Below are 15,295 nucleotides of genomic sequence, written 5' to 3'. Positions count from 1 at the left end.
CGGGGCTCGGAAGGGGTTTTGACATCTGCACAAGTGATTGCCCCGGATTCTGTTGCCCCTGCAGATGAGCGAGAGGCTCGTAGTATTCCTGTTGCAGCAGATTCATTATCTCCTGTTTTGTTCGCTGATCAGGAAGTGCCTGGCCATGCTCGATACAATCTGCGGCCCAGAAAATGACACAGTACCCCAGGTGAAGATGGTAGGAGATAGGGAGAGACTTGAGTGATAGGATACAGAAGTGTTTGTTGGGCGTGCTTCTGGGGTACTGAGCGAGACACTGGACTGAACACGCTGAGAGCCTTGAACATTTGCTTGCTCTGTTCAGCAAGAAAGACTGAATTTCTTGTTTAAAAGAGGCCCAGATTGTGTAGTCTTCAAGGGTTGTGTGAGGACATAACTCCAACGTGAAAAGATTGCTTGGTCCTATTTGTGATGAACGATGGGAGCCTGTCTGTGAGGCTCTAAACGGACACAGGAAAGAAGCACCCTCTGGCAGGTTGGACTGCATTGCCCGAGTTTATTTTTGGACTTTTAGCTAGCATGTATCCCTTTGCTTGTTTTGTCCCCGAAGAGGAGCGTCCTTTTGCACCACGTTATTTCCCTGTAAATATGCCTGTCTTTTCTAGTTGGACTCAACGTGTTAAAATTACATTTGTGGTTATCATTGCGACATTGCTAATCATATTAATGGGAGTGTTTATATATTTAGAATTTCGCCATCCTATGCATACTGTTTTAGGAAAGACTACCCCATCCCAGGAACATGTGTTTTATACTTTAGCCCCACATAAGGAAAGGCACCGTCAAACTTATACAAAAAATGTATTTGTTGAAATGCTCCATCAAACACATATGGGCCCGATGTAGGTAGGCCGTTACCGATCGGTAACGGCCGAAAATACCGAATCTGGGCCCTTACCGATCGGTATACTGGCATCGAGATGTAGGGCACAAAAAAAAGTACAAATGGGAGCGAAAACCGAATCGGAATGATTACCGAATGTAAAAGAATGCGATACGTACATACCGAAAATCGGATACAGTACGAATCGGTAACACACCGAATCGGATGCAAACACCGAATCGGTGCATGTACCGAATCGGTAGTGACACCGAATCGGACATAAGCCGAATCGGTGCATGTACCGAATCGGTAGTGACACCGAATCGGACATAAGCCGAATCGGTGCATGTACCGAATCGGTAGTGACACCGAATCGGACATAAGCCGAATCGGTGCATGTACCGATTCGGTAGTGACACCGATTCGGACATAAGCCGAATCGGTGCATGTACCGATTCGGTAGTGACACCGAATCGGACAGAAGCCGAATCGGAGAACCTACCAATTCGGTAGATTCACCGATCGGGAAAATCCCCGCTTCGGACAGATGGGGAGATGTAGGGAGACACAGAAACACCGATTTTGGCTCAAAATCGGTAGAATCCACTCGGAAATTACCATGGATTACGATCAGGTGGTAACCAACTCCAACCCATAAAAACAGCCCCAAAATGCATTGCAACTTGCAGGATGGCAGCTTTTTATGTCATAGCGAGGCGGCTACGGCTACAGCAGCAAGGAGAGAGGGAATGGCAAAGAGAGGAGCAGGTATACAGACAACGTATCACCCTGGTCATGCTGACAGATGCAGAGATCCTACAGCGGTACAGGCTGGACTCAGAGACCATCACAGACCTCATTAGGGACCTCCAACCCCTGTTGCAGCACCCCACCCCAAGGGCACACGCAATCCCTGTGCAGGTGCAGGTGCTATGCTGCCTACACCTGCTGGCGTCTGGCAGCTACCAAAGTGTAGTCGCTGTGGCAGGAGGGGTGACCCAGAGCAGCCTGTCAAGGTTCTTCCACAAGTTCCTTGATGCCATGATCCAGAGGATGGCCCACTACATTTCCTTCCCTGCAACCCAGGCAGAACTTGTACAGACCAAAGCAGACTTTTACCAGATGGCAAGATTCCCCCACATCATTGGCTGCATAGACGGCACACACATTCCGATTTGCCCACCATCTGACACAGAATACATCTACCGCAATCGGAAGTCCACTCACACCATCAACGTACAGGTGATCTGCAATGCGAAATGCATCATCACAGACCTGGTAGCAAAATTTCCGGGTAGTACCCACGACTCCTACATTTTCCAACAGAGCGGCATCTATGCACGGCTGATGGCTGGGGAATTTGGAGAAGGATACCTCCTAGGTGAGACACATCATCAGCCCCCCATAACCAAAAACAGCAAAGTGAAATACATGTATGCATGTAAGTAATTTTACCCCTTTTCCTTCTAGGCGACAGTGCATATGCCCTCCGTTCATTCATTCTCACCCCCTACCTCAACCCCTCTACACCCAGCCAAAGGAGGTATAACCGTGCCCACAAAAGCACCAGGAATGTTGTGGAAAGGACATTCGGCATCTGGAAAAGCAGGTTTAGATGCCTGCACAAGAGTGGAGGTGCAAGGCAGTACACCCCCATCACCTGTTGCAAAATCATAGCTGTCTGTGCAATGTTACACAACCTTGCGGTGAAGAAGGGCACTGAGGTGGAGTTGAGTGACTACGAGGACCATGATGACGACGAAGCTGTGCCACTAACACAGCCAGCTGGGGTGTGTACGCCAAGTGATGGGAGACATAGACGTGAGGAGATAACAGCAAACTATTTCTGAGTGAGTAAAAATGCACAGACAGGTGAATGGTTGTGTTGAATAAGCAATTTTTAATACTGTTGCTACACAGTTACTGCACTGATGTGCAACAAAACAAAGGTGTAATGTCAATGAAAACAAAAGTCTAGGGTCCAGGTTGCCTCACCCGCCCTTGCTAGGCTATTTCTTTGAGCGCTTTGCAGCCCCACTGTGGTGTCCCTCACCCCCTTCAGAATGACCAGCGGCATCTGCGGAGCGCCTGGTGCTCCTGCGTGGCTCTGACGCAGCGCTGGCCGGGCTGCTGCGGCTGCTGCTGTCCCCAGCATCCCCCAGGTCCAGGGCAGGATTTGCGGCAGTGTTAGAGATGATCAAGGCCTCCATTGCTGTCGTGATGCGGGCCATTCCCCTTGTCAACTCTGCGGTATTTTGAGCGAGACTAGACTCCATGTTGGCACCACGCTGACAGAGTTGTGCCGTTGCTGCAGCAAGGCGGCTCAAGGAGCGGTTCTGCACCCGGGCATCCCGCCTGCGCACCACCTCTTGCTCCTCCATTCTGCCACATAACTGTGTGATGGCAGTGGTTAGCCTGCCTAAACCTGCTACTGCCTCCTTGTTGGAAGCCACAAAGGCCTGAAATCCTTTCACCATTTCCCCCATCTGCAGGTTGTGCTGCAGGAGCTGGCGTTGGCATGCCATGATGGATTTCGCCTGCTGCCTTTGGATCTTCACCATATTGCCTTCGAGGCCCCGGAACACACTGGCCTCCCGTGCTGGGTCTGCAGTGGTGGGAATGGCACGGCGCCGGGTACTGCTGCTGCCCGCCTGCTGCGTGGGCTGGGGTGCCACTGGTGGGGGTGTGGTGCTGGCCGGGGCCTGAGCCCCTGCTCCCAGGACAGGGTGTACTGGAGCCACAGTGGCAGGAGCTGGTGTAGGTGGAAAGAGCTCCCTTGTCGGGGAGTTCTCTGGGGAGAATTGCAAGGAGGGTGTGCTTTGCATTTGTGGGGAGTGAAGTGCATCAAAGTCAATTTCCAGGTCTCCCTCAATATCCAGGCCTATGGTGTTTTCCTCCTCCTCCTCGGCAGCCTGACTCGTGCTCGGCCCTGCGAGTGCAGTGGTAGATGGTGCTGCTGCCTCCTTTGGCAGTGTTTGTCCGCCTGATGGTGCCCCTAGGTACAAAGAAGCATTTGTAAATAGAGTACCGATGTATTACAGTCAGTACAATTAAAGCATTCCACATGTCCTAGCATCTCCGTAGAATGTGTTCCACTGTTTCATGTCTTGTGATTCTGCACTGCCATATTTTGATACCTACTGCTGACTGGATGTACCATGATGCTTGTCTCTTGTATGTTGGTTGCAGTACTGTGCTGGGGTTTGGCTATGCATTGTGTCTAATGGGGAGGTGTCTGGTAGGGTGTGTCCTGATGCGCATGCCTCTTACCTGTAGCTGTAGCTCTGGCTGAGCTGTCCAGGGTCCCAATTCCGGTCACGCTCTCCCTCTCAATGGTGCTGGAGACCAGTTCCTCCAGCTCGGTGAGGGGTGGCGCCGGGTTCCTGCCACCACCAGTGACTCCAGCCTGCTTCTGGATCTCTGCCATCTTCCGTTTGGTCAGGCTGCGGATGTCGTAGAAGCGCTTCTTCAGCTCATCCAGGGACCTGGGGGTGACACCCACAGCGTTGACCTTCTGACCGATATCGCTCCAGAGCCTCCTCTTGGTGCATTCTGGCACATTGAGGGACAGCCTTCCGAATAGCTGCCGGTGCACCCTCACCACCTCCTCAACCAACACCTGCAGCTCGGTGCTGCTGAACTTAGGCTTCCTCTTCTGGCTGGACTTCTGGCTCTCACTCTGGTTTGCCATCTTGGTCTGAACAGTTCACTACCTCCTACTCCCACTGCTGCTAACTGTGACTGCTCAGCTCAGGCAGGCTCTCCAGAAAGTTCTTAATTGGCTGCACCTGCCAGGGTTGCCACTCCCTGTTTGGGAGGGGGAGGGGGAGCCACCTCATTGGCTGAAGCGGCTTTAACCGATTCGGCTATCTCCGAATCGGATAATACCGATTCGGTAAAATCCGAATCGGTATCATCTGATTCGGAGATAGCCGAATCGGTTTCTTCAATGCATTCCTATGGGCTTTTTGGCCATGGGTGTGTTTTCATACCTCCGATTCGGTAATAGCCGAATCTGATTTTTCCGACTCGGCTAATTCCGATTCGGTGGTAGCCGATTCGGCTAGTTCCGATTCGGTGGTAGGCGATTCGGTAGTTTCCGATTCGGTCCGTGCTGATTCGGTACGTACCGATTCACATTACCGATGCCGACCGATTCCTTATTATTTCGCTGTTTGTTTCCTACATCTCGTTTTCCGATTTCAGAATACCGAATCGGCCCGCCTCGGTATTTTGGAATCGGAAATTCCCTTTTACCTACATCGGGCCCATAGTGCTACTAATACTATGAACTGTTGGGTTTGTGGCCTTCTGCCCTCTGTTATGCACAAGCACGATTTATTTATATCTTTATCCCTGTCTCATTTGGGAAGTTGTGAGGCATGGTTGAAATTACTTTCGATGATGTATATGCACTATACAGTAGACACTCAAAGATACTCGGAAAAGGACTATGAGATGATTTTAGCATATATAGAAGTTCACCAAGGATTTCACACTAAAGGAAATAATGGGGAGGGATCCTTAGATCCGAATGCCTGTATGAATATGTATACAACACATGAAAACACCACCTGGCTGAGGAAGGAAATTTTGGATTTTGCCGAGTTTAATTTCACCCAGTACTTCCAACAATTTCAAGAACGAAATGTTACAGATGATAGGGCCATTCCAGTACCCATATTAAATAGCACCTCTGCATTTTGCGTTCAAGGAGCAGGGTACATATCGGTAGGGGAAAGTCGATGTAATTACACCTATCGATTACGTACCTTTAGCAGCCCTCCGTTGTTAACTCCCCTAATGTATATTTTGTCTGTGGAGAAAATGCCTATACTTGGCTTCCCCGTGGTTGGCTGTATGTTGCTACCTGTCTCTCTTGTACCCTCCAGTTTATGTAACCCCTTCTAATTATCACAAGGATCATCGTTTAGATAAACAGAGCCTGCTGTCTATAACAAATAGAAACGAGATAGATACCACTGACATAGATCAGACAGATATCCCTGAGCAGCATTTCATCGACATTGTAAAAGGAGTATTTGCCATTTGGGGGCCCATAATTACCAGTAAAGAAGTACGCCGTCTGTTCAGAGTAGTTGAAAGGGTGATTAACACTACTGCAGGTATATTGACCAATTTGACTGTAGAGCTTCAAGCGACGAGACTCGTCTCGCTTCAAAACCGTATGGTTTTAGATGTTATCTTGGCAGATCAAAGAGGAGCATGCAGTGTGATCGGCAGTTCCTGTTGTGACTATATCCCTGACTCCGGCCCCTCCGTTCATTTAGCTATTCAGAAGTTACATTGTTTGGCTTCTGAAGTACATGGAGAAACTGGTACCTGGTCCCTCTCTGGTTGGTTCTGGGGTCTGTTGTCTACCTGGGGATGGAAAATTCTGATGGTGTTTGCAGATATAGCTCGTATCATATTCACCTGTTGCCTTTGCATACAATGTGGATCTGCCTGTTGTTCTTATTGCGCAATTAAACTCACCTCCTCCATGACTGTCCCGTCCCCAGCGGCAGTGAAAGCCCAGTTAGTTCAGCAAGAGTTCAGGGATCTAATGCAGATTGATAAAGGGATATTTGAGGACTGAACTGTTTTAGTTAGCTACATCATGCTAAAAGGGCCGTTCAGAGGGATAAAAATGTGAGTTTCCATACATGAGGAGTATCGGACATATATTGTGTTAGCATGATGTATCTACATACCCTCTTTGCTTGACATACATATAACATAATTTATATATGCTTCAGCTGGTAGGAAAAGACCTGTTTGTTTCTCTTTTTCTAGCACAAATAGGGTAGGCCGAGAACCATACAGACGCCATCTTCCTTTACCCGATTCAGACACGAGCTGCGATCACTTGACACTCTCAGTAGATGTCAAGCCCCAGTTCATTTGAGTTACTGAGAGCAGCTGAAAGTAAACTGTTTTCCCTATGTCCTGGGACTCAAGGTCGCATCTGGCTTTGGGTGCGATAAGCGCATTCCTGGAGGCGCCGTGCCTACACTCCCGGGCATCAGGACGAAAGGGAGTCACCCCTCCTTACCTTCCCAGTAATAAATAGTAAAGCTATGGACCAATCATGTGTGCCATATATGGTCCTTCCTCGGGGGCCGAGGGCTAACTGGTGTTTTTCCTTTTACAGTGATTCTGTGTGTTTAACTGACAGTATATAGCCTTTGATTTGAATGTAAGCCAGCAGTCTTCTCCGCGCACCTGATGGGTGAGGGTTGGAGAGGCTCCTCTACAGAGTATTTTGCTTGAATAAACAATTGAACCTTCTTCACTTTCAACTGACTGGTTATTTGGTAATGGTAATTGGGGCTATTGGTAGTTATAGCCCTTTAAGTTATTTTTATGGTACATCAAGTGAGCCTACATACCTTAAAGATATCATTCCTAATCACGGATCGACACCCTCTAACGTGGTGTAGCCAGTGGATAGCTTTATTAGTCAGAGAGTGGCACTTTCGTTACTTCTCGCTGATGCTAGCTTAGGGACATTCATCATATAAATGTTATTAGTGTTTTGTATTTTACCTGAATACATGCCCCCCCTTTCTTCTTGAAACTTATGTTGGTGATTTACCGGTGGACACGTATTCCATCTCACACCAGATGGCAAGTACTCCTCACCATTTCCTTTGCAGGGTGGTTTAAACTATTTTTTATGGGGAGTGGGGCTCTGTTTCTAGTGGGTGAGGGGGCTAAAGGTTTTCTAAGTTGAGCCACCTCACTATTGGAAGTGATAATTTTGCGCCGACCACCAGCTATTTCGGCTCCCAAAGACTTTACCATAGCAATGTCAGAATTTGGTGGGGAAGAGATGGTGTCCCTCAGGGTTAAATTCGCCAGAAAACACGCCCTGCCGTTAGGCACAGACAAAACCATAGAAGTTACATTTTCAATCAGAACCCTCATAGATGTACCATCTTCACTAAATCTTGGAGAGCTAGTGTGTTGTTTCCATCCATACCAGTGGTTTGGGAAGCTAATGGGTGATTTAAGGCAACATCCATGTCTAATCCTGATGATAGGCTGGATGGTTGCATAACACTCTCCCTATGTATGTTTGCCAAGATGGAAAATATTTGTGCAGGGAACTAGGGGTACAGAGGTAAGGGGGTTACTACTATCGGCTGGTAGGAGGTTATCAGTACTACCAGCTGTGGAACTCTTCTTTGTTGGGACCACTCCTCTCTCAACACCGTTTCCCTTTGAACCTTTCTGTTTTAAAAGAAACATGGCGGGAATAGCTGGAGTGGCAGGACCCTTGGATGGACCCTCCAACCCCAACTCAGCTACATTCTGATGAACCAAATCCCCATCAAGTTGCACGCTTGGCTCAGAAACTAAGATGGCCTCACACACCTCCACTAGACTATCAATTCGGGCAAGTACACAATTGCTAGCAGCATGCTTGGCCATCCTTTTGGCTTTTTTCCCTTTGCGAGGTCTGTTGGTATTACCAGACTCTGCCCCCCCTCCTCCCCCTTCCATAGTCTTTCTTTTACCCATTCCGGTATGCCTCCCCACTGTAAATAGGATCTTAACAGGCAACTGCACTAGTCCGCAGAAAGCATCAAAAGGTCTTTCGGATGGTAGTCACTGCTTACACATCAATGGACAGTACCTTCAGGGGGCATGATGAGTCCGCACTTCTCTTCAAAACCCGCTGGTAGACTGGAAACGTAAAGGAGTGGCCCTGCCCTGCCGCTTACTGCCGCTGACGGGTGCAGGACGGGCCCGCCCTTGGCCCAGGCTTCGTCCGGCGCGGCCCGTGCGTGTCCCGCACCGCTGAGGGAGAGGCTGCTCTTTAAAGAGCGGTCTTCACTTCTCCCCCTCTCACCTGCGGCTCCTGTGGAACTGGGACTGGGCTTTCTCACAGTGTGCCCTGGGACTTGTGGTCCCACCAGGGCAAATGGCAGACTAAACTGGTGCAGTTAAGTAAGTTAAGGAAGTTCAGTGAATAGAAGCACCACAACCTGGGCTTACGCTCCCGCCAGGATCGAGAATAAGCAGAATGAGCAGCAGCAGGTATTTGAATGACAGCAGACCCCCCTTCTAAGTCAGCGCGCCCTCCTTCTTTCCTTTCAAGTTGCAGGGCAGAAACATCAGACGCCCCACAGAGGGTGGAGCCAGCATTGTGGAGGGAAAGCCCAGTCCTATTCAGGTCCCAGGTGCAACACCTTCCTCCCATCTTGATACAGATCTCCCTATTTACCACTGGGCTGACTCATTCAGTCTCCTGGAATCCCCCAGCCCTGTCACTCAAACTCCAGACAAGGAATACACAACCTAGCAGAGGCAGGCCTGGATAGTTAGACAAGAAAATACATACTCTCTAAAAGTGGTATTTTCAAACACAGAATGTTAAAACCAACTTTACTAAAAGATGTATTTTATCATTCTGAGTTCAGGCATACTAAATACGAATTTCTACCATGTTCCCTGAGTCAGTTAGGATTATAAGATGTACTAATCCAACTGCCCATTCTTGCCTATGGAGAACAGGTAGCCTTGCAATAGTGAAAAACGGAAATGGCTGTAATTCACTGTTAGGACATGCTACACACACGAGGGCATGTCCTACCTTATACTTATAATGCACCCTGCCCTTGGGCCGACCATAGGGTTGTCTGATATGAAGAAAAGGGAAGGTTTAGGGACTGGCAAGTGGGTGCATTGGTCAAGTCGACATGGCAGTCTCAGACTGCACACAGGCCTTGCAATGGCAATCCTGAGACAAATTTTGCAAGCTGCTTCTCTGGGTGGCACAACCAGTGCTGCAAGCCCACCAGCATTATTTGATTTAGAAGCCCTGTGCTCACATGGTGCACTGTACTAGGGTCTGAGAAGTAAATCAAATAACCCAATCATGGAATCACTAATCCATACATTAATTTAACATAGGGAGCACAAGCACTGTGGCACTGAATAGCATATAACCAGCAAAAACATATCAAAAACAGAGGAGACAATCCGACAAAATGGAAGGGAGACTCACACCAATGATGCCAGGTCTAACACTGCAGGACTCACAGGTGTAAGGCATTCCCATAGTCCAAGCAGAAGAGGATCAGAGCTTGAACCATAATTTGTCTAGCGTGGAAAGGGAGAAGGGGAAGGACCTTTCGAAGCATCCTTAGTAGGCCGAAGTACATCGCTGAAAGCTTTGCTGCCTGAGGATTAAAAGTAAGAGAACAATCAAGCCAGACACCAAGGCTCTTAATCGGGTCTTTAGGGGCCGGGTCTTCGGCAATCTGGCCAAAGAGATGCCGGACTGAAGGAAGGGGAGTTGCCCAGGAGCATAAGCTCCGTCTTGTCCCCGTTGAGTTTAAGGCATGAGAGTTCCATCCATTTGGCAACCTCCTCTATGCAGCAGCATAGGGTGCTAGATGACCCCTCGGGGTGGTTAAGCGCCACCACGAGCTGCGTATCATCTGCATAGGTGATGATTTTTATGCCAAATGGAGAGACAATCTCTGCCAAGGGTCTCATATAGACATTAAACAGCGTGGGGCTCAGGGCAGATCCCTGGGGAACCCCACAACTGAGAGGCAACTAGTTGGACACAACATTTCCCTCAAAAACCTTAAAAGAGCATTCACTAAGAAAAGACTGCAGCCGTGCTACTGCCAATCGGGATACTCCTAAATTCCTGAGTCTAAGGATCAGAGTATTATGGTTAACAGTGTCGAAAGCGGCACTGAGATCAAGAAGAATAATTGCCGCAGTGCCCCCTTGATCTAGAATTCTTCTTGCTTCCTCTGTCACTGCAAGTAGGACAGTCTCAGTACCAAGCTGGGGACGAAACCCATTCTGGGAGGTGTGAAGTAAATGATTAGATTCCAGAAAGACTACAAGTGTAGTATTTATGTGTCTCTCTAGAATCTTACTCACCCAGGGCAGAAGGGAGATAGGGCAGTAGTTGGCCTGATTAATATTAGGTTTTTTAAGAAGGGCTTTACCCATCACACACTTCCAAGCCAATGGCACTTCACCTGTGGAGATAGAGGACTTCACCAGGTCAAGAATCGCAGGACGGATAGTATCTGCGACCAAGGTGAGGGCCTTTGGGGGGGGGGGGTTCGGGTCTATGCGGGAAGCCCGATTTTATGGTCGTCATAATTAAGTCCAACGAGGCAGAATCCAGGAGGGGAAATTGTGCTAGTAGGATTTGGGTTCCTACAATTGGTTCAGAGGGGGAAGTCGAGAGGTTAGTGTACTGAGAAGACGGAAACGTCAGATAAATATTCAGAATTTTCTGATAAAAAAACACTGCCAGATTATTACAGTGTGTAAGAGCATCATCTGGCATATTAGATTTCTGAGGCAGTTTGATTAGGGTCTTAGCAATTTTTAAGATTTCTTTGGGAGAGTTCGAGGCTGACTTAATTTTCCGTTCGTAAAATGCAGCTTGGGTAACTTTAATTTCAGAATTGTAGGATCTAATAGATTCCCCATATTCTATTTTGCTAGAATCTGAGTAATTCGATTTCCATCTCCTTTCAAGCCTTCTGCAGCATTGTTTGAGTTCCCTCAATTTAGAATTGAACCAAGGAGCATTAGTTATATGGGAGGATTTCTTAGGGAGTACTATATCCTAGGAGCCTTGGATCCAGGAGTTAAATTTCTCAGTAACATTGGCCAGATTAAGGTTTAGGTCACGGGTAGGTCTAGTGGTTTTCAGAACCGAGTTCCACTGTTCGACAGAAAGCCTTGACCAGTTCTGTTCTCTTACCGGAATTATATTGGGGGGGCATACGGGTCTGGGAATTTCCCAAGTCAAAGGGATCAGGAAGTGATCAGTCCAGGGAAGAGGGATGGGGAGTCCTACCATGAGTTTGCTACAATTGCCAAAGATTGGATCAAATAGATGACCTTTACTGTGAGTGGGTTTCAACACTTTCTCCGTGAGCTGAATTGCTGAAAGGTTCTCAATCAATTCTTTCACCAGATTGTCAACGGAATAGTCTAAGTGTATATTAAGGTCACCAAGCACAGTGAAGTTGGCTGGTCACAGGGCTAAATCGGCAACTGCAATGGGGAGTGCTTCAATGAATTGTGTAGAGTTGCCTGAAGGGCAGTAAACTAGGAGGCTGGAGAATGTGCTAGTCAGGGAGACCTCTAAGGAGAAAGTCAAGCTTTCACAATCTAATAGGGGGTCTGCAATAGTACAACAGTTAAAAATGTTTTTAAAAATAATGGCTATACCTGACCTCTGCCGGTCTTACGATCAGTCTGACTTATGGAATAGTTGAGAGGAAGGGTTTGCACAAGAATGGGCTCAGACTTGAAAGTAGTGTGTTATTCAGTCAGTTAACCAGTTGATATCAGAACCTTCATTTGAGTCCCTTGCTGTTTTCTCCATGGAATACAGTTTTCCATTTGCATCCCCTGGTAATATATCCAACTTTGTCACAGCTTGTAGGGGCTCTCAGGAAAGGATGCAACATCAATCGACCCTTCTCTGATCCTTGCCTACTTCAAAAAATAGAGTACTGCCAAGGGCATTATGTTAGGACTGTACAGTCTGTGATTGATGCCACCTTCTCACAGCCCATCCTGGAAACAGCCCAAATTCATTGGTGAGAGTTGTAGGACACATATAGTCTCCCAAATTCATTGGTGAGAGTTGTAGGACACATATAGTCTCCCAAAGCCTGGGCCTCGTTGTTTAATTCCCATGACCCTGTCCTCCAGGAGGCTAAGCTGAAGTTCACACATTTTTAACTATTACACAATTGCTACTGGTCACCAGTCAAACTGCATGAAGCTGGACTGTTGCCACATCACAACTGCGGGAGACTTTGGAATGGGTGGATGCGATATACTACTGATTGTATGGCATTGCCCCAACCTCACTGGCTGCTTGTCAGAGGTGTGGTCTACTGTTAGTGAACCAGAGGGAGATCCAGGTAACCCCCTCGGTCAGACTAGCTCTACTACATTGTATGCCAGGCTGCGAGATACCCTCTAAACACATGAAACAATGGTTTGCAATTGGATTGGCTACTGCCAAGCTATGCGTCCTCTGCCACTAGAGAAAGCCAATTGTACCTAGTGGAACCGATTGGCTTTCAGGATTGGCCAAAATTGCAGACAATGAACATACCACATGTAAGATGAATGACCTGTTGGATATCTGTACCCGTGTATGGGAACCCTTCTTGCTGCCATGGAGAGAACTGGGCTAGGGGATGGATACTGCTACTTATTAGAAGACAGACACCCTCAGAAGGTGCCCTGGCTGCCTGAGGCACCTAATAGTATGTCCGATGTTACCTGCCTCACTGATTACTGACTGGCCAAAGACAACGCCACCCGTTCCCTGTATCCTTTCTTGTTGACACACACAGGCATTAGACTGTGCTACAAAACAAGAGCGGGAGACCCATCCCACCCTAGATGGAGTTCTTTATACTGTGACTATGAGTTTGATTTGATTTGCAGATCGAGCGGTTGACGTTACGTAGCCCGATTCACAGAACTAACTTAAGACAAAATCCTAACCTTACTACCATTTTGGTATTCACAGAAGGCACTTACTCATTTTGGTATTCACAGAAGGCACTTACTCATTTCGGTATTCACAGAAGTTAGGAGTCCTAACTTTAGGACTCATAAATGCCTTCTGTGAATACCGAAAGTCTTAAAGTTAGGATTTTTCTCAGTTTAGGAGTAGTAAAGTTAGGAGGGAGTTTTCCCTTCGGAACCTTTTCCTCACTCAATATGGAATATCGAGTAGATACTCCTCACCCAGTGAATAGTGAGTCCTAAATAAGTAGCACCGCACCCAGAGCTCATCAGAACATTCTGGACCTATGGATAAAAAGACTGAAAGTGTCATTTGAGACCTGTGTGGATACCTGATGGGCTGGTTCAGCTGCCACTTTTACCCAGGGCTAGGAAGTGGCTCCAAGAGTTAGTTTGCTGACCTCCTTTTTGGCTACATGGGCGCAACAAGCTTAAATAGTGCCCAGCTGCCCAACAACAACTGGACATTAACTGGACCCTAATCGTGGCCTCTGCGTGTTGTACCTGAGGTGCCAGGAGTCTTAGAGGTGACAAAAAAGAAGCTGGTTTAGAAGGGCTTAACAGTAGGGATTCAGAAAATGTTTGGACTCCCAAGACCCTCAGAGTGCAGGACCTTAAGGCAAAACGTGTCCGATTTTGACATGACTTTGAAGGATGCAGCTGCTGGTTTGCTCTGCAAGAGGACTTTGAGCTCCATAAATAAAACTTATTCAGAAGGGAGACATCTTGACAGGGCAAAGGTGCGAAAGTATCTGCCCGCCTTGAGGACTTCAGAGGCTGTGAAATTATAATTTCTCTCACTGAGCGTTTCCAAAAACAGATTCAGTGCAACCTCGTCCAACAACAGTGTGGCTGTGAAAGGAATTCATTGCATATAGTGTTCAACCTTGCCCTACTGGATGATTCTGACTTGCATTTCAGAGACCAAGTCAAACAGTAACATCTTTGAATGGGGCAACCTGCTTTGTGTATTCGCTCTTATTGTGGTCTGAAATCTCACCTATATCCAAGTCAAACACAAATAGTGGCTGCTGATTGGCACTTTACTTTTTTTTGCACTTTTTGCCTTAAATCTTTAACAATTTCTATATATATTTTTCTCTTTTGGATTTTTTTTTATATTTTGGTTTCATTCTGCTCATTACATTTTTCTCTATTTCTATAAATTAGTTATAGGAATTTTATTATGTTGTATTTGGCTTTATAGCTGTTTTGTTACTCAAACATGTGACACATTTTTCCAAGTTAAACCTATCTGCTCTGTGCCATAGCTAACAGAGGGGAAACATCCTTTACAACAAAACTTTTACCACGCAGTGCTGTTACAACGCAAGTATTGCAACGAAAACCTTTACAACTCATTACACTGGGAGGCGCTCTAGGATAGGGAATAGTTTTAATTTACTATCCAACACCTTCCCTAGGGCCTCATTTATGAAAAGTGACGCATCGCTGCGTGAAAACAGCGATGCGTCACTTTTCACTGCGCCCTCCTTGCGACATGATTGATGCGTCATATTTATAGTATGATGCATCATGTCGCAAGGAGTTACAGATACGTCAGTATTTCTGACATATCTGTAGGCGCAAAAGTGACGCATTGCTGGAGTGTGTCACAAAAGTGACGCAACTCCAGCAATGCGTCCTTTCACATGGGGAAAGCCCCATGTGAAAGGGCTTGCGTCAGTCTTACGCCTGCTGTGAGGCAGGCGCAAGATTTTGACGCAACAGCGTCCTAAAAGTGACGCAGTGAAATCTCATAGATTTCACTGCGTCAATATTACGAGGCTTTTTGCGGGGGAACGCCCCCTCTGCATACATTATACCTGACGCAGGTATAATGTAGCGCAGGGGTTTACAAAGTGACGCATCTGCTTAGATGCGTCACTTTGTAAATAGTGC

The 15,295-nt window shown here is 47.2% G+C and overlaps 2 protein-coding genes across 10 annotated transcripts in view; one reads left to right on the top strand and one right to left on the bottom strand.

Moving 5' to 3' along the window:
* Nucleotides 1-15,295, top strand: part of HFM1 (helicase for meiosis 1) — a 4,349,684-nt gene that overhangs the window by 1,322,805 nt on the left and 3,011,584 nt on the right. The window lies entirely within an intron of this gene.
* LOC144776666 (uncharacterized) lies at nucleotides 2,811-4,418 on the bottom strand. Its single transcript, XM_078659278.1, has 2 exons — nucleotides 4,115-4,418; nucleotides 2,811-3,839 (listed from the first exon to the last, which is right to left on the bottom strand). The coding sequence occupies exons 1-2, from the start codon at nucleotides 4,269-4,271 to the stop codon at nucleotides 2,854-2,856; spliced, it is 1,143 nt and encodes a 380-aa protein (XP_078515404.1). The 5' UTR covers nucleotides 4,272-4,418; the 3' UTR covers nucleotides 2,811-2,853.

Source organism: Lissotriton helveticus, chromosome 1_1, assembly GCF_964261635.1.
Source record: "Lissotriton helveticus chromosome 1_1, aLisHel1.1, whole genome shotgun sequence".
In the NCBI taxonomy this organism is placed as follows: Eukaryota; Metazoa; Chordata; class Amphibia; order Caudata; family Salamandridae; genus Lissotriton; species Lissotriton helveticus.
The sequence above is the reverse complement of the archived record's forward strand: the minus strand, read 5'-3'. Positions and strand labels throughout refer to the sequence as shown.

What these genes read in the sequence shown, in the direction of transcription:
- LOC144776666 (XM_078659278.1), bottom strand. Translation starts at nt 4,271, where the DNA reads ATGGCAGAGATCCAGAAGCAGGCTGGAGTCACTGGTGGTGGCAGGAAC. An exon ending in AGCCAGAGCTACAGCTACAG is followed by an intron (nt 3,840 to 4,114) that starts GTAAGAGGCATG and finishes CTTTGTACCTAG; the next exon opens with GGGCACCATCAGGCGGACAA.